General features: G+C 41.0%; 1 protein-coding gene across 2 annotated transcripts; it reads left to right on the top strand.

Moving 5' to 3' along the window:
* Positions 1 to 488: 488 nt before the first annotated feature.
* On the top strand, positions 489 to 24,387 carry ZNF26 (zinc finger protein 26). 2 transcript variants are annotated; one of them, XM_006078235.3, is made up of 5 exons: positions 489 to 633; positions 796 to 848; positions 19,111 to 19,237; positions 19,475 to 19,570; positions 21,708 to 24,387. In XM_006078235.3, the coding sequence occupies exons 2-5, from the start codon at positions 816 to 818 to the stop codon at positions 23,057 to 23,059; spliced, it is 1,608 nt and encodes a 535-aa protein (XP_006078297.1). In that variant the 5' UTR covers positions 489 to 633; positions 796 to 815; the 3' UTR covers positions 23,060 to 24,387. The 2 variants fall into 2 exon arrangements, with proteins under 2 accessions (XP_006078297.1, XP_025123736.1); XM_025267951.2 differs by having other exon boundaries at positions 490 to 848.

Genomic DNA, 24,387 nt, shown 5'->3' with positions numbered 1-24,387 from the left:
TGATGTCCTTCTACTTCTCATCTACTATACTTTCTCCTCTATAAAGTTGGTAACTATTATTTCGTGCACTGATATTCAGTATAACACTGACATACTGTTTTATAACCCTGTGCACTGCATCTCATAGTCTCACACGGTGTCGTTCTCGGCTGTGCCTTCCTCTACGAACTCTACCTGGTTTGGCCACAAGACCGAACCACCGGCCACTGCCCAGACGCTAGCTCTTCTCTGAGCAGCGGCGGAAACGACCTATACCGACTCTCTTAGAGCCCGCCCGCCTTTCCCATGAGGCCTCGCCCGTCTATCCAGGTCCTCTTCCTCCACAGAGGAATCTGGGAGATGTAGTTTTCTGCCTGCCGCTGGTCGTCACGTGACGTACTTCCGCCTGCGCCGCCCTGCGGCTGTAAAGGAGTACGCGCCTAAAGGGCTGTATCCGTCAGGGCTTCTGTGCTCAGGGGCGGGGCGGGGGCGTTCTGTTTCAGAGACTGCGGAGCTAGCTGAGACGCGAAGTTACCCTGGCCCAGAAACGTCCTGTGCGAAACAGGATCTTGATCAGCTGAGCCCCCACGGTCGATCCCGGCGTAGAAGCAGCCAGCCCGGCCTCGGTCCCTCCCGCATCAGGGCTACAGAGCGGTACAAACTCATTGTCCAAGTTCCCTCTGCCCGGGCCCGGAGGCCCCTTCCCTAAGAGGGACTCAGCCCCGGAGGGGCAGGTGCCTGGTGCCCGCGGACCCCCTCTTGGTGGGCGGGGTGGGACCAGCAGGGATATCCTGAGTTCGGTTCTCTCCTCCGCAGCCTGCACGAAACAGCCCGGGATGGCCACCAGGTTCCCGACAGCTTCGTGTTCGGTAAGTAGGGACTTTTTCACTTAAGAAAGCTGACTCGGCCGTGAGGGCGGACCTCTTCATCCCTTCACGGTCACACCAGGGCCTGAACTCACATATTCCCCGCCATCCCCCTGAGTCTCCATAAACGTTCCTTGTCTTCTGGCACTTGGTGTCCGGTGCCCTGTCCGTGCGCAGTTACTCTGCTTTGTTGTCTACAGCGGACCCTGAATTCTGAGGGCAGTGAGGGGCCCTTGTGAAGGAAATGATCCTCTATCGTTTCAGGTTTTCCACACACAAGTATAGAGTTGTCTTCGCGTCCACATTTTCAGGGCATCAGCAGGGAAATTATCTCCTTTTCATTAGCTTGTTCAGATGTTTGTATACTGAGTACCCTCGTGAGCTGGATCCAGAGATTGATGCTGGCAGTGCAAAGAAATCACGTACGTTTTTTGTTTTAGAGGAGCTGTGGTCTGGCGCACAGAGTCGTTGGGCAGGATGGCGGGGAAGGAGTTTAAGGATTCAAAGCGGGAAGGAGCAGTGTTGTGAGAGGAGAGAGCCAGTGGACCCTCTGGACCGTGCAGGTGGTTGGAGGACTGAACCAGAGGGAGACTTAACAGCGAATGCTGAAATCCTGAGCTGTTGGTACACCGGTGATGTGTCCGGTCTTGAGAACACTGTTGGAAGAAGTATCCAGGGACAGAGTGTATGTAGCTTTTTTTATTTTTCCCTTTCCTTCTTTTAAGATTTATTTGTCTTTGCCTGTGGCTGGGGGTGGTGGTGGCGGGGGTAGGTCTTCCTTGCTGCCCCGGCTTTCTCTAGTTGCAGTGAGTGGGGGCTACTCTCTAGTTGCAGCGTCTGGGCTTCTCATTGCGGTGACTTCTCTTGTGGTGCACAGGCTCTGGGGCAAGCGGGCTTTAGTAGTTGCAACATGTGGGCTTAATAGTTATGGTCCCTGGTCTCTAGAGCGGGAGCTCAGTAGTTGAGGTGCAAGGGATTAGTTGCTCCGAGGCATGTGGGATCTTCCTGGACCAGGAATCAAACCCATGTCCTCTACAGTGGCAGGTGGATTCTTTACCACTAGACCTCAGAGTGTAGCTTTGTAGGTATTTTAATATGTGGTGCCTACAGTCGAGTCTGTAGCTCAGGTGGGAGTTTTCAACTAACATGTACCGATTAAAGGCACCTATGTTAGTGCCTTTAACTATAGGAGTTATAGGTATAGGAGTAGAGCACCAAAAAGGACCAAATAGAGGCCTCAGGACAATGACAAGGGCTGCATTAAAGAGGGGCTGGGGTGCAGGAGAGGTGAGAGAACATTTGGAGAGTGGTTTTTCCCCTACAAACTTGAGAAAAGAGAACTTCTTAGAAGCCATGATGTGAAATTCCTTAAAAGTATTTCATAAGGCCAAAAGGTGCTTCTTGGATTTCAGAATTTACAGGTCTAAAGCACTTTTTCCAGAGCAAACAGAATACCGGGTGTGCTACAGATATTCACCTCCTAAGAGGTGAAGGAATTGCATTAGGCTGTGGACAGCAGGATGTAAAGAAGTGATTAGTAATAGTATAGGTGGTGTTGGTTGTTCAGTCACTCAGTCATTTCTGACTGTTTGCAACCCCATGAATTACAGCACACCAAGCTTCCCTGTCCTTCACTATCTCGCAGAATTTGCTCAAATTCATGTCCATGGAGTCCATGATGCCATCCAACCATCTCATCCTCTGTCACCCCCTTCTCCTGCCCTCAGTCTTTCCCAGCATCAGGGTCTTTTCCAGTGAGTCGGCTTTTCACATCAGGTGGCCAAAGTATTGGAGCTTCAGCTTCAGCATCAGTCTTTCCAGTGAATATGCAGGGTTGATTTCCTTTAGGAGTGTAGGTGGCACTAATGGTAAAGAACCTGAGTGCCACTGCAAGAGACAAAGGAGATGCAGGTTTGATCCCTGGGTCTGGAAGATCCCCTGGAAAAGGAAATGGCAACCCTTGCCAGTATTCTTGCCTGGAAAATCCCATGGACAGGAGCCTGGTGGGCCAGAGTCCATGGGGTCAGAATGAGTCAGACATGACTGAAGCGACTTAGCACATGGACAGCAGGATGTAAAGAAGCAATTAGTAATAGTATAGTAAAGTATTTTTTTTTTAGGTGATCAAGTATGACAGGAAGGGTTTTGGTGTCAGGGGGAAAGGATTTCATTAAGGTGGCCTGAGGGATACAGTTAACCTCAAAAATCAATTAACTTTTTGTCTTTAAACAATAATTATACAGAAAGTACAATGAGAGAATGTATTTGCGATAGCAATTAAGAAATATAAAATAAATGAACATTATAAGTGTACTGCTGCTGCTAAGTCGCTTCAGTCATGTCCAGCTCTGTGCAACCCCATAGACAGCAGCCCACCAGGCTCCGCCTTCCTTGGAATTCTCCAGGTAAGAACACTGGAGTGGGTTGCCATTTCTTTCTCCAGTGCATGAAAGTGAAAAGTGAAAGTGAAGTCGTTCAGTCATGTCTGACTCCTAGCGATCCCATGGACTGTAGCCTACCAGGCTCCTCCATCCATGGGATTTTCCAGGCAAGAGTACTGGAGTAGGTTGCCATTGCCTTCTCCGTTATAAGTGTACAGGACCTATTAATAAAGAAGACTTTACAACTATTGAATAACATTAATAGACACCACTCTTGGCCTAGGCACTTTGTGTGTGTGACGTCATTAAAGTCTCAGGGCCCTGTGAGGCAAGTATGTCCCCATTGTACAGCTGAGGAAACTGGTGAGGCTGCCCACAGTCCCAAACTAGTAAGGGAAACAAGGAGACGAGGGTGGCAGAGCTAAGATTTAGACCCACGCAGAATGTCTTCAGAGTCTGTGCTCTTATTGCCCTTAGGACCTAAGAGACTTTGACAAACGTAAACTGTATTTCCTTATTTTTGAGTGCATGTATTTAGCAAACATTTATTGACTCTTATGCCAGGTAATTTTCTAGGATATGTAGGGATGAACAAGATTAACAGGGCCCATAACCCCATGGAGGGTGTGGGAGGTGGTAAGACATATCAGAGGAACATCATGAACAAAACTGTGGGTGTTTCTGCACATGAGAGTGGCTGGGTGGCTACTTGTCTTGGGGCAGCATTTAAGCAGAATCTGAACGACAACTTGATGATCATGGGCAGATGAAGGCACAGAACATGACGCATTCCAGGCTTTGGAGGCAGCCAAGTTGGTGGCCTTGCCGTGAGAACCAGCAGATGCATTGTGTAGTGGAAAGAAGGCATATGGCCAGAATGGGGAGCATGTGAGAGGAGGGCTAGCTTGTGAAGGGCCCTTTAAGTATGCAAACGATCATCTGGAGAGCCCAAGGAGTTTATTGTATTTTATGTTTTATTTTGAAATGATTTCAAAACTAGAGAAGTGGCAAAAGTAGAATAAAATAACCTCCTGTATTATATTAAAAAAAAAAAAAAACCACTCTTCACCCAGATTCCCCCATTGTTATTTTGCCAAGTTAGCTCTGTTATTCTTTCTTTACTTGTGTATGTGTGTGTTTGTGTATGTGAATTGGTATAAAAAGAACCACAGAGACTGAAGTTCAATGTTACTTTCTACCAGAGTGTGTTTCCCCTTTGCTTTGTTGTGCAGATGGGGAGTGACTGATCATTTCATCTAAACAGGCATCAAGCTGGTTTGGGACTGGATTGCTGCTTTAGTTGAACTTGGATCACCTTGTTTTCAAGGGGTGTGCTGATCGCAGGCTCCTTCCTTGCGTACTTTGTGTCCTTGGTGCCTTGAAACCATGGGAGAATCAGTCTGCCTTTCCTGCCCAGTTCCTGCACTGACCACACTCAGCAAACACTCGGTGGGAAGAGCCTGCTGTCCAGGGTGGGCACGAAGGGTCTACTGGTTTCTTTTTCTCTTGGTGTCATCCTCTATCTCAGCTGAGCCCACCCTGCCTATTCGCAGGCTGGACAAATGCCCTCAGCGAAGTAAACAGCCAGAGCACTCTTAGCTTATCTTGGAAGAGCTCTCCCCTCTTTGGAATTTAGCTCATTTAGTTCTCCTTTCATCCGTGGGTCTCGATGTTCATGGATTGTAATTTACCATTAATTTTCTAGTTGTAGCAGCTGTAGTCCAAATGTATAATTTTATTTATCGTGAATGAGTATTAGAAAATACTTACCATTAGATGAAATAAAGTGCAATATCTTCGTATTTTGATAATACATTGAAATTATAAATTAATTTGTTGAGATATTTATACCATATTGAATCTATATATCATAAATGTTACTCAATTATTCAGGTCCTTTGGTTTCTTTTTTCTTTTTTAAAAAAATATGAATATATTTGAAATATAGTTGATACACGATATTATGGTATTTTCAGATGTACTACATAGTGATTTGACATTTGCATACATTATGAAATGATCTCTGCCCCAAGTCTAGTAATCTGTCCCCATATAATATTATTGACCATATTCCTTATGCTGAATCCCCGTGGCTAATTTGTTCTATAACTAGAGATTTGTACCTCTTAATCCCTTTCACCTGTTTCACCATCCTTCCACCTCTGGCGACCACCTTTTTGGTATCTGTATTTATGTGTCTGTTTTTCTTCTGTTTATTTGTTCATTTAATCTTTTAGATTCCACATGTAAGGTCATATGGTATTTGTATTTCTGTCTGATTTATTTCACTTAGCATAATACCTTCTAGTTCTAGCCATGTTGTTACAGATGGCAAGATTGTGGGTTTTCTTTTAATGGATGAGTAATATTCTAGTATGTGTGTGTGTCTGTGTGTTGTATGTTTATCCATTCATCTGTCAGTAGATACATTGCTTCCTGTATCTGGGCTATTGTGTTTTCTTTTTTTATTTTTTAATTGATGGATAATTGCTTTACAGAATTTTGTCGTTTTCTGTCAAACCTCAACATGAATCAACCCCCTCCCTCTTGAACCACCCTCCTATTTCCCTCCCCATCCCACCATTCTAGATTGATACAGAGCCTCTGTTTGAGTTTCCTGAGACACATAGCAAATTCCTGTTGGCTATCTATTTTATATATGGTGATGTAGGTTTCCATGTTATTCTCTCCATACACACCCTCTCCTTCCCTCTCCCCATGTCCATAAGTCTGTTTTCTATGTCTGTTTCTCCATTGCTGCCCTGCAAATAAATTCTTCAGTACCATCTTTCTGCTGCTGCTGCTGCTAAGTCGCTTCAGTCGTGTCCGACTCTGTGCGACCCCATAGACGGCAGTCCACTAGGCTCCTCTGTCCCTGGGATTCTCCAGGCAAGAATACTGGAGTGGGTTGCCATTTCCTTCTCCAATGCATGAAAGTGAAAAGTGAAAGTGAAGTCGCTCAGTTGTGCCTGACTCTTAGCGACCCCATGGACTGGAGCCTACCAGGCTCCTCCATCCATGGGATTTTCCAGGCAAGATTACTGGAGTGGGGTACCATCTTTCTAGATTCCATATTTATGCATTAGTATATGATATTTATCTTTCTCTTTCTGACTTACTTCACTCTGTATAATAGGCTCTACGTTCATCCACCTCATTAGAACTGATTCAAACACATTCCTTTTTATGGCCAAGTAATATTCCATTGTGTTTTTGTACCACAACTTCATCCATTCATCTGTCGATGGACATCTAAGTTGCTTCCATGTTCTAGCTATTATAAATAGTGCTGCAGTGAACCATGGGATACAAGTGTCCTTTTCAATTTTGGTTTCCTTAGGGTATATGCCTAGGAGTGGGATTGCTGGGTCATATCGTGGTTTTATTCTTAGCTTTCTGAGAAATCTCCATACCGTCTTCCATAATGGCTATATCAATTTACATTACCACCAACAATGCAGAATGGTTCCTTTACCCCACACCCTCTCCAGCATTTGTTGTTTGTAGACTTTCTAATGAGGGCCATTCTGACCAGAGTGAGATGATATCTCATTGTAGTTTTGATTTGCACTTCTCTGATGATGAGCGATGTTGAGCATCTTTTCATGTGTTTGTTAAGCATCTGTATATCTTCTTTGGAGAAATGTCTGTTTAGGTCTTTTCCCCACTTTTTGATTGGGTTGTTTGTTTTTCTGGCATTGAGTTGTATGAGCTGCTTATGTATTTTGGAAATTAATCCTTTGTCAGTTGTTTCATTTACTATTATTGTCTCCCATTCTGAGGGTTGCCTTTTCACCTTGCTTAGAGTTTCCTTTGCTGTGCAAAAGCTTTTAAGTTTAATAAGGTCCCACTTGTTTACTTTTGTTTTTATTTCCATTACTCTAAGAGGCAGGTCATAGAAGATCTTGCCTTGATTTATGTCATCAAGTGTTCTGCCTATGTTTTCCTCTAAGAGTTTTATATTTTCTGGTCTTACATTTAGGTCTTTAATCCATTTTGAGTTTATCTTTGTGTATGGTGTTAGGAAGTGTTCTAATTTCATTCTTTTACATGTAACTGTCCAGTTTTCCCAGCACCTTTTATTGAAGAGGCTATCTTTGCCCCATTGTATATTCTTGCCTCCTTTGTCAAAAATAAGGTACCCATAGGTGCAAGGGTTTCTTTCTGGGCTTTCTATCTTGTTCCATTGGTCTATATTTCTGTTTTTGTGGCAGTACCATACTGTCTTGATGACTATAGCTTTGTAGTATAGTGTGAAGTCAGGAAGCTTGATTCCTCCACCTCCATTCTTTTTTCTCAAGACTGCTTTGACTATTCAGGGTCTTTTGTATTTCCAAATGAATTGTGACATTTTTTGTTCTGCTGCTGCTGCTGCTAAGTCGCTTCAGTCGTGTCCGACTCTGTGCGACCCCATGGACTGCAGCCTACCAGGCTTCTCCGTCCATGGGATTCTCCAGGCAAGAACACTGGAGTGGATTGCCATTTCCTTCTCCAGTGCATGAAAGTGGAAAGTGAAAGTGAAGTTGCTCAGTTGTGTCTGACTCTTAGTGACCCCATGGACTGCAGCCTACCAGGCTCCTCCATCCATGGGATTTTCCAGGCAACAGTACTGGAGTGGGGTGCCATTGCCTTCTCCCTTTTTGTTCTAGTTCTATGAAAAATACCATTGGTGATTTGATAGAGATCTCATTGAATCTGTAGATTGCATTTGGTAGTATAGTCATTTTCACAATATTGATTTTTCCTACCCAGAATATCTCTCCATCTGTTTTCTGTTTATGTCATCTTTGATTTCTTTCATTAGTGTCTTATAATTTTCTGTGTACAGTTCTTTTGTCTCCTTAGGTAAGTTTATTCTAAGATATTTAATTATTTTTGTTGCAATGGTGAATGGGATTGAGTCCTCAATTTCTCTTTCTGATTTTTCATTGTTAGTATATAGGAATGCAAGTGATTTATGTGTATTGATTTCGTATCCTACAACTTTGCTATATTCACTGATTAGCTCTAGTAGTTTACTGATAGTCTCTTTCAGGTTTTCTATGTACAGTATCATGTCATCTGCAAACAGTGAAAGCTTTACTTCTTCTTTTCCAATCTGGATTCCTTTTATTTCTTTTTCTTCTTTGACTGCTGTAGCTAGGACTTCCAAAACTATGTTGAATAATAGCAGTGAAAGTGGACACCCATGTCTTGCTCTTGATCTTAGGGTGAATGCTTTCAGTTTTTCACCATTGAAAATAATGTCTGTTGTGAGCTTATCATATTTGGACTTTACTATTTTGAGGTAAGTTCTTTCTGTGCCCATTTTTTTGAAGAGTTTTAATCATCAATGGGTGCTGAATTTTGTTAAAGGCTTTTTTTACATCTGTTGAGATTATTGTATGGTTTTTATCCTTCAGTTTGTTAATATGGTGTATCACATTGATTGGTTTGCATGTATTGAAGAATTCTTGCATCCCTGGAATAAACCCAGCTTGATCATGGTGTGTGACCTTTTTAATGTGTTGTTGAATTCTGTTTGCTAAAATTTTGTTGAGGATTTTTCATGTGTTCATCAGTGATATTGGCCTGTAGTTTTCTTTTTTGTGTGTTGTCTTTGTTTGGTTTTGGTATCAGGGTGATGGCCTTGTTAAATGAGTTTGGAAGTGTTCCTTCCTCTGCAATTTTTTGAAAGAGTTTCAGAAGGATTGGCATTAGCTCTACTCTAAATGTTTGATAGAATTCTCCTGTGAAGCCATCTGGTACTGGGCTTTTGTTTTTTTGGGAGATTTTTTATTGCAGTTTCAATTTCAGTGCTTGTAATTGAGTTGTTCATAGTTTCTGTTTCTTCCTGGTTCAGTGTTGGAAGATTGAACATTTCTAAGAATCTGTCCATTTCTTCCAGGTTATCCATTTTATTGCCATAAAGTTGTTCATAATAGTCTCTTATAATCTTTTGTATTTTTCCGTTGTCTATTGTAACCTCTCCTTTTTCATTTCTAATTTTGTTGATTTGATTCTTCTCTCTTTTTTTTCTTGATGAGTCTGGCTAAGGGTTTGTCAATTTTGTTTATCTTCTCAAAGAGCCAGCTTTTAGTTTTATTAATCTTTACTATTGTTTCTTTCACTTCTTTTTCATTTATTTCTGCTTGGATCTTAATGATTTCTTTCCTTCTACTGATTTTTTGGGGTTTTTTTGTTCTTCTTTTTCCAGTTGTTTTAGGTATAAAGTTAGGTTGTCTATTCAATGTTTTTCTTGTTTCTTGAGGTTGGATTGTATTGCTATAAACTTCCCTCTTAGAACTGCTTTTGCTGCATCCCATAGGTTTTGAGTTGTCACGTTTTCATTGTCATTTGTTTCTAGGAATTTTTTTATTTGCTCTTAGATTTCTTCGGTAACCTGTTCATTACTTAGAAGCATATTGTTTAATCTCCATGTGCTTGTGTTTTTTACAGTTTTTTTCTTGTAATTGATATCTAGTCTCATAGCATTGTGGCCAGAAAAGATGTTTGATATGATTTCAATTTTCTTAAATTTACTGAGGTTTGATTTGTGACCCAAGATGTGGTCTATCCTGGAGAATGTTCCATGTGCACTTGAAAAGAAGGTGTATTTTTCTGCATTTGGATGGAATGTCCTGAAGATAATGAGATCCATCTCATCTAATGTATCATTTTAAGACTTGTGTTTCCTTATTAATTTTCTGTTTTGATGATCTGTCCATTGGTGTTAAAGTCTCCTACTATTATTGTGTTACTGTCAATTTTTCCTTTTATGTCTGTTAGTGTTTGTCTTATGTATTGAGGTGCTCCTATGTTGAGTACATAGATATTTACAATTGTTATGTCTTCCTCTTGGACTGATCCTTTGATTATTATATAGTGACCTTTCTTATCTCTTGTAATCTTCTTTATTTTAAGGTCTACTTTGTCTGATATGAGGATTGCTACTCCAACTTTCTTTCGCTTCCCATTTGCATGGAATATATTTTTCCATTCTCTCACTTTCAGTCTGTATGTGTTTTGAGGTCTGAAGTGGATTTCTTGTAGGCAGCATATATATGGATTTTGCTTTTGTATCCATTCAGCTAGTCTGTCTTTTGTTGGAGCATTTAATCCATTCATGTTTAAAGTAATTACTGATATATATGTTACTACTTCCATTTTCTAATTGTTTGGGGTTGATTTTATAGATCTTTTTTCTTCTGTTGTATTTCTTGACTGTATAAGTCCATTTAACATTTGTTGTAAAGCTGGTTTGGTGGTCCTGAATTCTCTTTAACTTTTGCTTGTCTGAAAAGCTTTTGATTTCTCCATCAATTTTGAATGAGATACTTGCCAGGTAGAGTAATCTTGGTTGTAGACTTTTCCTTTTCAGTACTTTAAATATATGCTGCCATTCCCTTCTGGCTGGCAGAGTTTCTGCTGAAAGATCAGCTGTTAAACGTATGGGGTTTCCTTTGTATGTTACTTGTTGCTTTTCCCTTGCTGCTTTTAATATTCTTTCTTTGTGTTTAATCTTTGTTAGTTTGATTAGTATGTGTCTTGGCGTGTTTCTCCTTGGGTGTATTCTGTATGGAACTCTTTGCACCTCTTGGATTTGATTGACTATTTCCTTTTGCATCTTGGAAAAATTTTCAGCTATAATTTCTTTTAAAATTTTCTCACACATTTTCTTTTTCTCTTCTTCTGGGAGCCCTATAATTCAAATGTTGGTGTGTTTGATATTGTCCCAGAGATCTCTGAGACTGTCTTCAACTCTTTACATTCTTTTTACTTTATTCTGCTCTTCAGAAGTTATTTCCACCATTTTATCTTCCAGCTCACTGATTCGTTCTTCTGCTTCAGATATTCTTCTACTGATTCCTTCTAGAGTATTTTTAATTTCAGTAATTGTGTTGTTTTTCTCTGTATGTTTATTCTTTAATTCTTCTAGGTCTTTGTTAATTGTTTCTTGCATTTTCTCAATTCTGTTTTCGAGGATTTTGATAATCTTTACTATCATTATTCCAAATTCTTTTTCAGGTATTTTTCCTATTTTCTCTTCATTTATTTGAACTTCTGTGTTTCTAGTTTGTTCCTTTATTTGTGTAGTACTTCTCTGCCTTTCATTGTGTTTTTTTATTTTAACTTATTGTGTTTGAGGTCTCCTTTTTCCAGGCTTCAAGGTTGAATTCTTTCTTCCTTTTGGTTTCTGCCCTCCTAAGGTTGGTCCTTACCTCCTAAGGTAAGGTGGTTTGTGTAAGCTTTGTATAGGGTGAGATTTGTGCAGAGGGCGAGTGAGGTGGTACTCCTGTCTGCTGGTGATTGGGTTTGTATTTTTGTCTTGTTTGTTTGAATGAGGCATCCTGCACAGGGTGCTACTGGCGTTTGGGTGATGCCAGGTCTTGTATTCAAGTGGTTTCCTTTGTGTGAGTCCTCACTATTTGATACTCCCTAGAGTTAGGAGTTCTCTGGTAGTCTAGGATCTTGGAGTCAGTGCTCCCACTCCAAAGGCTTAGGGTTTGATCTCTGGCCAGGAATGAAGATTCCATAGGTGGTTTGTTATGGCATTAGGTGAGATTAAAACAAATACCAGAAAACAAGAAACCAAAGATGAACCCCAGACAAATGACAGTTACAAAATCAGGCAAATAATAATTAAAATAATGGAATATACAAACACACCTATACGCACAGTCAAAACAGTCCAACAAAAATAAAGTACAATAGATTGACCTAGTGAACAAAAGAAAACAAAAATGATATCTACCAGTTAACAAAACTTAACTAAACCACAAACTGGAAAATGAAACTAATGCAAGGTGCAAGTGGGAAATAAAGCAGTGAAACCAAAACTAACAAATATGAAAAAAGGGAAAAAAAGAAAGAATAGATATGTAAAGTTAAACAGAGGTAGATAAAGAAGATTTATGTACATTAAAGATTAATTGTAAGGGAAAAAGAACAATAGGGAAAGCAAACAGTGAGTAAATGTAGAAAAAATAATAACAGGCTTAATTTTTTAAATTAAAACTAAAAAAAGAGAGAGAAAAAGAGAATAAAAGCAAAACTCCACAGAACCGCAAAAGGCCAACATAGAGGCAGAGTTTTGTAACAACAATAAAAAGTGTGACTGAAAAAAAAATCTCAAAAGCTTAATTAGATTTCATAGGGCTAATAAAATTGGCAACTACAACAGAGGGAAAAAGAAAGAAATCCAAAAGAAACTACCAAACAAGTAAAAATATAAGAATAGTAAATATTTTTCTTGAGTCAGTGCTGTCAGCATTCTTTCCCATGCTGGGAGTCACAGTCCACCTTGCCCCACGAGGGTACCTTCCAACACTGCACTGGTTTCTGGACCTGATGTAGGGGGCAGCTCAGACTCTAATCTGGTCCTGCTCCTCTGTGTTATTGTCTCTAGTGTCCACAACTATCAGAACTAGTGTGTTTTCTTTTGTGGGAGCTCTCAACGTCCTTTTATATATTCCATAGATACAGAGTCTGCCTAGCTGATCATGTGGATTTAATCTGCAGCTGGTACAGCTGGTGGGAAGGTTTTGGGTCCTCTTCCTTAGCCACACTGCTCCTGGGTTTCATTTGTGGTTTTAATACCACCTCTGCATGTGGGTTGTCCACTGGGGTTTGCTCCTGAGTCTGCCTTGGAGGACTTGGGTCTGCCCCAGTGAGGGCCAGGTGTGGAAGTAGGGCAGCTGCTTGAGTCACAGAGGTTTTGTAAGCATCAGGTACTCAGGGGGGTTGGCAGCTAGGGCAGCAGGAAATATAGTGCTCTAGAAACGGACTGCAACCAGTATTGGCCAATACACTCCATCATTCTTGCCTGAAGTTGAACGGTTCTATGAAGACCTACAAGACCTTTTAGAACTAATACTCAAAAAAGGTGTCCTTTTCATTATAGCGGACTGGAGTGCAAAAGTAGGAAGTCAAGAAACATCTGCAATAACAGGGAAATTTGGCCTTGGAATATGGAATGAAGCAGGGCAAAGACTAATAGAGTTTTGCCAAGAAAATGCACTGGTCATAACAAACACCCTCTTCCAACAACACAAGAGAAGACTCTATACATGGACATCACCAGATGGTCAACACCGAAATCAGATTGATTATATTCTTTGCAGCCAAAGATGGAGAAGCTCTATACAGTCAGCAAAAACAAGACCAGGAGCTGACTGTGGCTCAGACCATGAACTCCTTGTTGCCAAATTCAGACTGAAATTGAAGAAAGTAGGGAAAACCACTAGACCATTCAGGTATGACCTAAATCAAATCCCTTATGATTATACAGTGGAAGTGAGAAATAGATTTAAGGGCCTAGATCTGATAGAGTGCCTGAGGAACTATGGAATGAGGTTTGTGACATTGTACAGGAGACAGGGATCAAGACCATTCCCATGGAAAAGAAATGCAAAAAAGCAAAATGGCTGTCTGGGGAGGCCTTACAAATAGCTGTGAAAAGAAGAGAAGCAAAAAGCAAAGGAGAAAAGGAAAGATATAAACATCTGAATGCAGAGTTCCAAAGAATAGCAAGAAGAGATAAGAAAGCCTTCTTCAGCGATCAATGCAAAGAAATAGAGGAAAACAACAGAATGGGAAAGACTAGAGATCTCTTCAAAAAATCAGAGATACCAAAGGAACATTTCATGCAAAGATGGGCTCGATAAAGGACAGAAATGGTATGGACCTAACAGAAGCAGAAGATATTAAGAAGAGGTGGCAAGAATACACAGAAGAACTGTACAAAAAAGATTTTGACCACCCAGACAATCACAATGGTGTGACCACTCACCTAGAGCCAGACATCCTGGAATGTGAAGTCAAGTGGGCCTTAGAAAGCATCACTACGAACAAAGCTAGTGGAGGTGATGCAATTCCAGTTGAGCTATTCCAAATCCTGAAAGATGATGCTGGAAAGTGCTGCACTCAATATGCCAGCACATATGGAAAACTCAGCAGTGGCCACAGGACTGGAAAAGGTCAGTTTTCATTCCAATCCCAAAGAAAGGCAATGCCAAAGAATGCTCAAACTACCGCACAATTGCACTCATCTCACACGCTAGTAAAGTAATGCTCAAAATTCTCCAAGCCAGGCTTCAGCAATATGTGAACCACGAACTTCCTGATGTTCAAGCTGGTTTTAGAAAAGGCAGAGGAACCAGAGATCAAATTGCCAACATCCACTGGATCATGGAAAAAGCAAGAGAGTTCTAGAAAAGCATCTATTTCTGCTTTATTGACTATGCCAAAGCCTTTGACTGTGTGGATCACAATAAACTGGAAAATTCTGAAAGAGATGGGAATACCAGACCACCTGATCTGCCTCTTGAGAAATTTGTATGCAGGTCAGGAAGCAACAGTTAGAACTGGACATGGAACAACAGACTGGTTCCAAATAGGAAAAGGAGTTCGTCAAGGCTGTATGTTTTCACCCTGTTTATTTAACTTATATGCAGAGTACATCATGAGAAACGCTGGACTGGAAGAAACACAAGCTGGAATGAAGATTGCTGGGAGAAATATAAATAACCTCAGATATGCAGATGACACCACCCTTATGGCAGAAAGTGAAGAGGAACTCAAAAGCCTCTTGATGAAAGTGAAAGTGGAGAGTGTAAAAGTTGGCTTAAAGCTCAACATTCAGAAAACAAAGATCATGGCATCCGGTCCCATCACTTCATGGGAAATAGATGGGGAAACAGTGGAAACAGTGTCAGACTTTATTTTTCTGGGCTCCAAAATCACTACAGATGGTGATTGCAGCCATGAAATTAAAAGGCACTTACTCCTTGGAAGGAAAGTTATGACCAACCTAGACAGCATATTCAAAAGCAGAGACATTACTTTGCCAACAAAGGTCCATCTAGTCAAGGCTATGGTTTTTCCTGTGGTCATGTATGGATCTGAGAGTTGGACTGTGAAGAAGGCTGAGCGCTGAAGAATTGATGCTTTTGAACTGTGATGTTGGAGAAGACTCTTGAGAGTCCGTTGGACTGCAAGGAGATCCAACCAGTCCATTCTGAAGGAGATCAGCCCTGGGATTTCTTAGGAAGGAATGATGCTGAGGCTGAAACTCCAGTACTTTGGCCACCTCATGCAAAGAGTTGACTCATTGGAAAAGACTCTGATGCTGGGAGGGATTGGGGGCAAGAGGAGAAGGTGACGACAGAGGATGAGATGGCAGGATGGCATCACTGACTCGATGGACGTGAGTCTGAGTGAACTCTGGGAGTTGGTGATGGACAGGGAAGCCTGGCGTGGTGCGATTCATGCGGTCGCAAAGAGTTGGACACGACTGAGCAACTGATCTGATCTGATTCTTGCCTGAAGAATCCCACTGACAGAGAAGCCTGGCAGGCCACAGTCCACAGGGTCGTAAATAGTTGGACATGGCCGAAGCGACCTCACGTGCATAGACGCAAGACTTTTTCGCTTGTCGCAGCTCTTCCCAGGGGAGGGTTGAATGTGAAGGTGGTGCAGCTGTTTGGATAGTGGGTACCCTGGTGGTGCCAAGTGTGCAGGGACACGGACTGCCTCAGCCACAGGAGTTATTGGCCCTATCAGAGTCTTTTTCAAGACCTTGATAGCTGGTTATCAGAAGGCCTTTTAGCTAGTCTTTCTCTATAGCTCCACCTGTTCAGGCATTACAAGGCTCCCTTTCCTAGGGTCCTTCTCTGTTGTTGGGCACGTCAGGCACATAGAGGGTTCCCCCTGGCTGGGGTCCTACTCTGTAGTTTGGCACATCAGTCACTTAAAGGAGCACCCTGGGTGGGGTCCTACTCTGTAGTTCAGTGTGTCAGGAGCTTGATGGGTTCAGCTGCCAATGCTAGCATGTAGGGAGAGAGAGGCTATGGCGATGGCTCCACCCACTACACATGACTCAGCAGTATCGCCTTGCTTCCATGGCTGCCTATCTTTCCTCCACAGGTATTTCCCACCACAGTCTCCTCCCTCACATCCCCTCGGTCCATCTCTCTGCAGTCAACAGCAGCCTTCGCCCTGGGATTGCTCCACAATCCTATGCACCAGCTCCCAGCCACTGTGCCTTCTAGGGGGCCTGTGTCCCTGTCCAGGGTACATATGGCTGTGGCAAGGACTGTCTGATTCTCATTCCATTTAAGCTGCCACAGATCAGCTGTTTCACTCTTGGCCTTAAATGTTTCTCCTCTGACCCAGACAGTTGCCCCAATGTGGAGATCGGACCCCTGCTTCAGTTCCCCCACCCTCTGAGGGCAGGTCCAGTCCTGATAATACACCTGTCTCTCCCCCTAGTTCCTTCATCCTATGAAGTTTTGCGTGGTTCTCTATATTCTTTTCCAGTGGTCAGGTACTCCTGTCTGCTCTCCGCTGGTGTTCTGCAAGCACTTCTGTGTCTGAAGGTGTATTCCTGATGTATCCGTGGAAAGAGATGTATTCCACATCCACCTACTCCTCCACCATCTTGTACCCTATTGTGTTTTCTTTTTCTCTATATTTATGTATTTTATCACATATATTTTTGGTTATGTTTTTCTCTATTTTTAAGTTTTATTCCTGAATACTTTATGTCAATTTGTGTTGTTGTTTTTCTTATTACATTTTCAAGTTGGTTACTGTTGATGTTTCAAATAGCTATTACATGTTGATTTTGTTAAAAAATTGCTGCCCTCTTGATGTGTCTTATTGGTTTTCATGTTATGCCAGCTGTTTCTCTTAGGTTTTTTAGTCAGAAAATCATGTTTTTAGACAATGAGAGTAGTTTTTCCTCCTTGCTTAATGTTTATCACTGGTATTTTTTGCTTTGTGCCCACTGTGCCGGGTCTTCTTGGACAGCACTGGCTAGTAGAGTTGATATGAAGATTTCAACTTGTTTCTGAAGAACAATTTCAAATTGTTCCTGATTTTAGAGGGAACACTTCTAATGTTTCACACAAAGTATGATATTTTTTATAGGCTTAGGGAAATTACTTTTACCTGTACTGAACTGAATTCTGATTTTTGAAGGTGTTAAGTTTCATCATAGTACTTTGTTTCTCCATTGAGATGATTGTTTTCCATTAATGTACTAATGTTACTTATTTTTTTGTTACAGTTTTGTTTCTTTGTAAAGTTTGGACTGTCCTTTAATTTTGGGGAATAATTTCTTTTGTAAACTATTGTTTATGCACGTATAGGATTCATTTTAATGTTTTTATCTAAATATTTGTTAGTATTTTTATCTAGGTTTTTAAAAAATATTCATTTTACTTATTTGACTGCACTGGCACTCAGACAGTGTCATGTGTGGGAACTGTTCTCTGAAGCCCTGCACCACTGGGATCTAGTTCCCTGAACAGGAGTTGAACCAAGGGCCCCTGTATTGGGAGTACAATCTTAACCACTAGGTCACCAGGGAAGTCCCTGTTAGGTTTTGGGTTTTTATTTTAGGATTTATTTATTCATTTATTTTTGGTTGTGCTAGGTCTTCATTGCCACTCTCGGGCTTTCTCTAGTTGTGTTAATTGGGGGCTATTCTCTAGTTGCAGTGCTTGGGCTTCTCCCTGAGGTGGCTTCTCTTGTTGCAGAGCACAGGCTCTAGAGCGTGGGTTCGGTAGTTATTGATCGTGGGCTTAGTTCCTCTGTGGCATGTCAATCTTCCCAGACCAGGGATCGAACTTGTGTCTACTGCATAGGGAGGCAGAGTCTTAACCACTGGACGCCTAGAGAAGCCCTAGGTATTTTTAACAAATGAAATTGTGCAAGTTGTGCTGTCTTGCCTTCTCTGTGAGATTATACAAGTTTGTATAATGAGTTTACCATCATTTCCTGGCTCTACATCTATGGGAGAAATTTTCTGTTTCTTGGATATTGATAAAACTTACTTTTATAGATAGTGTGGGGCTGTTTACTTTATGGAGAGGGTATACCTCTGATTACAATTTCAGTGTATTTTATGATCATGGACTAATCAGTCTGGTCTTCCTAATTCTTTCTGGGAAAATTTTGACTACTTTCATTTTCTAGGAAAGTTTCTATCTCTTCTAAGTTTTCGTATTTATTGGAACAAATGTATAAATACAGTCAATTCTGCTGTCATGTTTGCTTTAAAAATGTAAATTTGTTTCAATATGTTAGGGAATGCTGTGAGCTTTCTGATTTCAGGCAAGCCTATTTTCACCATTTTATAATAAACTACAGGGCTTCTGACACAAACATCAGGTCTTTTATAAGGTACAGTGCCATATTCGTGGTGGTATTTATATATTTCTTAACCATTAAACATGTATAAAACTCTACTGTTTTTATTAAGATTTTTTATTTTCTTTTTTTCATGTGTGGTGATAAAGGTGTTACACCCCAGCCCTGTTCTTCCCATAAGCCTGAGACTTTTCATAGTGGTGATTTTTTTTTTTTTTTTTTGTAAATACATACCACATTATAGCAGAACTGCCTTTGTATAGTGATTGCTTGCAAATTTTAAAATCGCTTCTATATCCTAGAGTTATGCACACAGTCTTGGTCATAATAATTTTCTTATCCTTATTTCTTGATTATGCTTGTCCCATTAAAAAAATTTTAGTAGTTCTTTTGTATTTTATTTTTATCAAGCTTAAAAATAGTAAAAGGCTTAAAATAGGGCTCCTGGTTGACTGCTTCCCCCACCCCCACCCCAGCCCCAGCATAGATGTTTGTTTCCCTCTACAAGACTAAAACCTTCTTGAGACTAGAATGGGTTTCACTCATCCTGAAATCTTCAGAACCCAAAAGATTATGTGGCACATGGAGGCTCAATTATTAGTAGTATTTTTAATTCCCTCTCAAAAGAAGTGGTGGCCTGGGCACAGGAGGCAGACTGTGGAGGATATTCTCCTTTCCTGGGTCCTCTACATCTTCTCCATGCTCCAACTGTAATTGCAGCCTATTGAGTAATGTGTGTGTTGTTACAGGAGTTGTTGTCATTCACGGATATATCTATGGAGTTCAGCTGGGAAGAGTGGCAGCTGCTTGATTCTGTGCAGAAACACCTGTACCGGGATGTGACTCTGGAAAACTATAGTAACCTGGTGTCTGTAGGTAAGTACAGCTTCATGAGCCTGTACAAGCCCAGATCATGAGTCATAAGTCACCATTGCCTTTTCTTTTGTTGATCTACCCTGAAGCCTCTGGAGGTCACATGTTTTTAGCCCCTACTGAACCCTCAGCTCCTCACTGTCATCTTCCCCAAGTGCAAACAAGCTGCTTTCTTTCCTCCCTCCTGACCTCTTAGTCCTCAGCAGTCTGGCTACATTCTCTATGACTTTCCCTTAACAGGGTATCATGGTACCAAACCTGATTTAATCTTCAAGTTGGAGCAAGGAGAAGAGCCATGGATCATAAACTTGGAGGTTTCCCATCAGAGCTGTCCAGGTGGGTAAGCAGATACCATGAAGATGAGAGGTGGGGAGTAAACCGTGCTGGCATTCAGGCAGTGTCATGTGTGGGAACTGTTCTCTAACCTCTTGTACCATTGGAGCAGCTCAAGATGAGCCCAAGAGTCCTCAGGTGAGGGCTATCACTTTCCTCCCATGACTCCAAGAGGCTGATGGGCTGTTCTCTACACACTGCTCAAAGGTTGCTTTCTGGGTTAGTTTCCTTCCCTCAAGCACATTCCTTACTGTGGTCATGGGCCTTATTTTCCCTTTTGCCTTTGCAGTTAATTCCCTCAACTTTACCTGCAGTCTTCTCCTTCTCGCCTCTTGACCATCTTAGGAGGTTTCATTGCTTCCTTCACTCTTCTCACACTAGTCATTTGGAAATTACAAGTCTTACCTTCTTGAGCACTTTTCTTTCTTTTTCTTTTTTGCCACACCTCATGGCTTGCAGGATCTTAGTTCCTTGACCAGGGATAGAACTCATACCCCCTGCAGTGGAAACATGGAGTCTTAAGCACCAGACACTGGGGAAGTCCCTTGGGCACTTTTCTGAAAAGAATTCTGAAACCTAGCCTTAAGTGGTTTTTAGCACCTTATATTTGTTTCCCTGATTACTCTTCCTCTCCCTTTCAAGTTGTCCAAGTTTGGGCTTCTCCTCTATATTGCAACTCTGGAAGGACTCTTCCATCCTGAAAATTGAAGCTTTTTTCTCCCAGTGTTGTAACAGCAGAGCTGTCATCCCCTCCTCTCTTCTTCCTGCACTCTGGTTCCAGCTTTATATGCTTCAGGACAGAGCTCTTGAGCTCCCATTCTGCATTCTCAGTGGCAGAAATTGGAAGACACTTCTGAAATTGCTTTTCCTCTTCAGTTTTCCCACCATTTTCTTTTTTGGGGAAGAAAATGTTTATCAAGCAGTCCTGAGGAAACAGGACAGCTTCTGAGGTCCCCAGTACAGCAGTCATGTCCTAGGGTGACTGAGGCTTGTGTCTGATGGGTGCTGTCGAGACCTTGCCCTGTTCTTGCTGCTTTCCTTTAACCTTGCCTTTCTATAACTCTCATCATCACAGTGTTCAGGCTTCACAGATAGACTTTCCCATTTTCTCTACATCTCTTGTCCAACCTTAAATGTGACCTTCTCCAGGGCTCTTTCCCTCGTGTCATTCAATACCTTGTATGTGCTGTTGATGCCTAATTTTTACTGAGCACTGAACTTAGGTGCAGAGAAGGCAATGGCACCCCACTCCAGTACTCTTGACTGGAAAATTCCATGGACGGAGGAGCCTGGTAGGCTCCAGTCCATGGGGTCGCTAAGAGTTGGGCACGACTGAGTGACTTCACTTTCACTTTTCACTTTCATGCATTGGAGAAAGAAATGGCAACCCACTCCAGTGTTCTTGCCTGGAGAATCCCAGGGATGGCGGAGCCTGGTGGCTGCCGTCTGTGGGGTCGCACAGAGTCAGACACGACTGAAGCAACTTAGCAGCAGCAACAGCAGCAGAACTTAGGTGTAACTGCCTACCTGCTTCTGTGTTTGAATATTTAATGAAGATCTCCAGTATAATAAGATCCAAAACAAAGTCCTTTGTCTTTCTCCAAACATGTCTCTCTCCCAGTGTTTTCAGTCTCAAAGAACAGTACCTCCTGCTTCTCAAGTCTCAAATCGAGGAGTTTCTCTTGCTTCTAAAATGTTTTTACCTTAATTTTCTTATGGCTCAATCCCTGTTTTAATATCTCATTGTACCATCTTAAACGTTATACCTAGCTATTATGTACCCTGTTAATTCACCTTTTGAGTAAACTGAAATGATAAAATTGGCATAAATAGTTGGCAATGGATTTTATCAGTAAGTGCAGGCTAAATTTTTTAAACTTCTATATAAAAAACAGTTCTCATCACTGCTTATCAGCTGCCCATTTCTGTAGAGGGATTTATTGTGGTTTGATTCACTTCCCCTTGCCCCCACACTTGGTTATATGGTGTGTGTGCACTTGGCCATTCTTTCTTTTGAACCATTGTCAGAGGCCTGGACCAGAAGAAAAATACTCATTAAATAGCAGTTCTAAAGTGTTTTAATTCTATATCAGGTTTATTTATGATTTTTAAATTACAATGTTGCTTTTTTTTTTCTTAGACGGTTGGGAAGAATGGTACCAGAAAAATCATAATGAATTTGAAAGTGTTCAGAGAAGCTATGCTTGTAATGCATTTGGAAAACTTCATCTGAGCAAAACCCACATTTCTTCAAGACAAAGACTCCTTAAATATAAAACACATGGAAAAAGTTTGACACAAAACTTAGCTTCAGGCACAAGCTGTCTAAGAAAGAATACTGATCAATTTCATGGGTATAAAGAATCATATTTTATTAAGCATCAAAGAACTCATAGTATAGAAAAAAACTGTGTATGTAACGAATGTGGGAAAGCTTTTCGTTGTAAATCACAGCTCATTGTACATCTCAGAATTCATACAGGAGAGAGACCATATGAGTGCACTAAATGCGAAAGAGCCTTCAGTGCCAAGTCAAACCTCAATGCTCATCAGAGAGTCCACACAGGAGAAAAGCCCTACTCTTGCCTCGAATGTGGGAAAGTCTTCTCTTTCAGGTCACAACTCATTGTCCACCAGGAAATTCACACAGGAGGGAAACCTTACGGGTGCAGTGAATGTGGGAAAGCCTACAGCTGGAAATCACAACTGATTTTACACCAGAGAAGCCATACAGGAGTGAAACCATATGAATGCAGTGAATGTGGGAAAGCCTTTAGTTTGAAGTCACCATTTGTTGTGCACCAGAGAACTCATACAGGAGTGAAACCCCATAAATGCAGTGAATGTGGGAAAGCCTTTAGGAGTAAGTCATACCTCCTTGTTCACATTAGGATGCACACAGGAGAAAAACCCTATCAATGCAGTGACTGTGGCAAAGCCTTCAATATGAAGACACAACTTGTTGTGCATCAGGGAATTCATACAGGAAATAATCCTTACCAATGCAGTGAGTGTGGGAAAGCCTTTGGCAGGAAGGAACAGCTCACTGCACATCTGAGAGCTCATGCAGGAGAGAAACCTTATGGATGCAGTGAGTGTGGGAAGGCTTTCAGCAGCAAATCATACCTCGTTATACACAGGCGAACACACACAGGAGAGAGACCCTATGAATGTAGTTTCTGTGAGAGAGCCTTTTGTGGGAAGTCACAGCTAATTATACATCAAAGAACTCACTCAACAGAGAAGCCCTATGAATGTAGCGAATGTGAAAAAGCCTATCCCAGGAAGGCATCACTTCAGATACACCAGAAAACTCATTCAGGAGAAAAACCGTTTAAATGCAGTGAGTGCGGGAAAGCATTTACTCAGAAGTCATCTCTCAGTGAACACCAAAGAGTTCATACAGGAGAGAAACCATGGAAATGCTCTGAGTGTGGGAAATCCTTCTGTTGGAATTCAGGGCTTCGTATACATCGAAAAACTCACAAGTGAGAAATCAGAACAGAATAGATTTGGATGCATACTCACAGAAGTTGATCCTCAAGAGAATTCAGATGATAATAGAAGCAGGATATATAAGTAGGAACACCTAAAAATACATTCTAATCAAATTAGTCATGTGGGAGAGAGACCAATCATATTTGGAATGAATATGCAAAAGCTTTCAGAAATAAGTCATGCAAATCTTTATACACAGGAGAATGGTTGAAGGAATAAAGAGCAGTAATGGTATCATATACAGTACCATAATTATGAAGATTTAATTTGGGAAATGCAGATTAAGTCCATATGAATTTAATAAATCAGGAAAGCACTTTTCCATAGAAGATGTGTTACATGGGGAGTCATGTTCCAGATTTGATGCTGTTTTTGAGTGAAGAAAGTCCTTGGTGGAGGATAAAGTAGTTTTGTTTTATTTTTTAATATGTAACTAATAGGAAAATAGCAAAGAACATATTTTGAAGGTTCAGGGGCATGGAGTGTGACTTTCCTGAGTAATACTGCATAGCATTTTTTTAAATTTTGGTATTTTATTTTTAAATGTAACTTGTTATATTTGATAATTTGTGGAATAACATCTTCCAATATTCTTTATATTAAATGCTAAGTATCAGTATTGTCTCTTTATTTCTTAGCAATATAACTAAAATAGTTTTAATTTTAATAAATGAAAGGATTTTATCTTACTCCAAATGATTTTACTTATTCAGTAAGTGGGTCTGTCCATTATTACAGGGCTGCTTTCCAAGGGCACTCATGGTAATGAAGATTGATTGTATTTAGCAATTCGGTGTCTGCTCCCTATTTATTGATAAGAGTGGCTTAGAATTCTCTGGAGAAATACTCCTCCTATGTTGTGCACATCCTTGTGGTGTGTCTCTCAGGGTGTCCTTCCCACCAGCCATAGGTGAGCATTCTGCCACGGTTGAGTCATGATAACCTCTTTTCCAGGAGTTTGAGTCTCTAATTCAGTCTCACATGAACCAGAAGGGAAATACCAGAATTCATTCTTGTACCACAGTTTTAAGACCATCAATTAGTTCCTGCTATTTCAATTTCTCAGGATAACTTTGGATATTCTGAACCTAGTTTTCTGGTGTTCTGTGTGCTTCCTCATATTTGCAATAAAAATATTATTTTCTGCTAATGTTAAGAATAATGAGTTCTATTTCTTGTAACTGAAAGTCTTTAATTGGTAAATAGTGTTGCTGGAATAAACTGTTAGTAAACTGTTGGTTAGTAAACTGTTAAAGAAAAGTGGGGTTTGTGGATTAGGTTTATTCCTAAAACAAGAATAAAATCTTTCAGATTTCTACTTA

This window comes from Bubalus bubalis, chromosome 17, assembly GCF_019923935.1.
Source record: "Bubalus bubalis isolate 160015118507 breed Murrah chromosome 17, NDDB_SH_1, whole genome shotgun sequence".
NCBI classification, from domain to species: Eukaryota; Metazoa; Chordata; class Mammalia; order Artiodactyla; family Bovidae; genus Bubalus; species Bubalus bubalis.
The sequence above is the reverse complement of the archived record's forward strand: the minus strand, read 5'-3'. Positions and strand labels throughout refer to the sequence as shown.

Bases quoted from the DNA above. Each gene is read 5' to 3' on its own strand.
- ZNF26 (XM_006078235.3), top strand. From the start codon at position 816: ATGGCCACCAGGTTCCCGACAGCTTCGTGTTCG. The intron at 849-19,110 runs GTAAGTAGGGAC...GTGTTGTTACAG, and splicing joins TCCCGACAGCTTCGTGTTCG to GAGTTGTTGTCATTCACGGA. The intron at 19,571-21,707 runs GTGGGTAAGCAG...TTTTTTTCTTAG, and splicing joins TTCCCATCAGAGCTGTCCAG to ACGGTTGGGAAGAATGGTAC.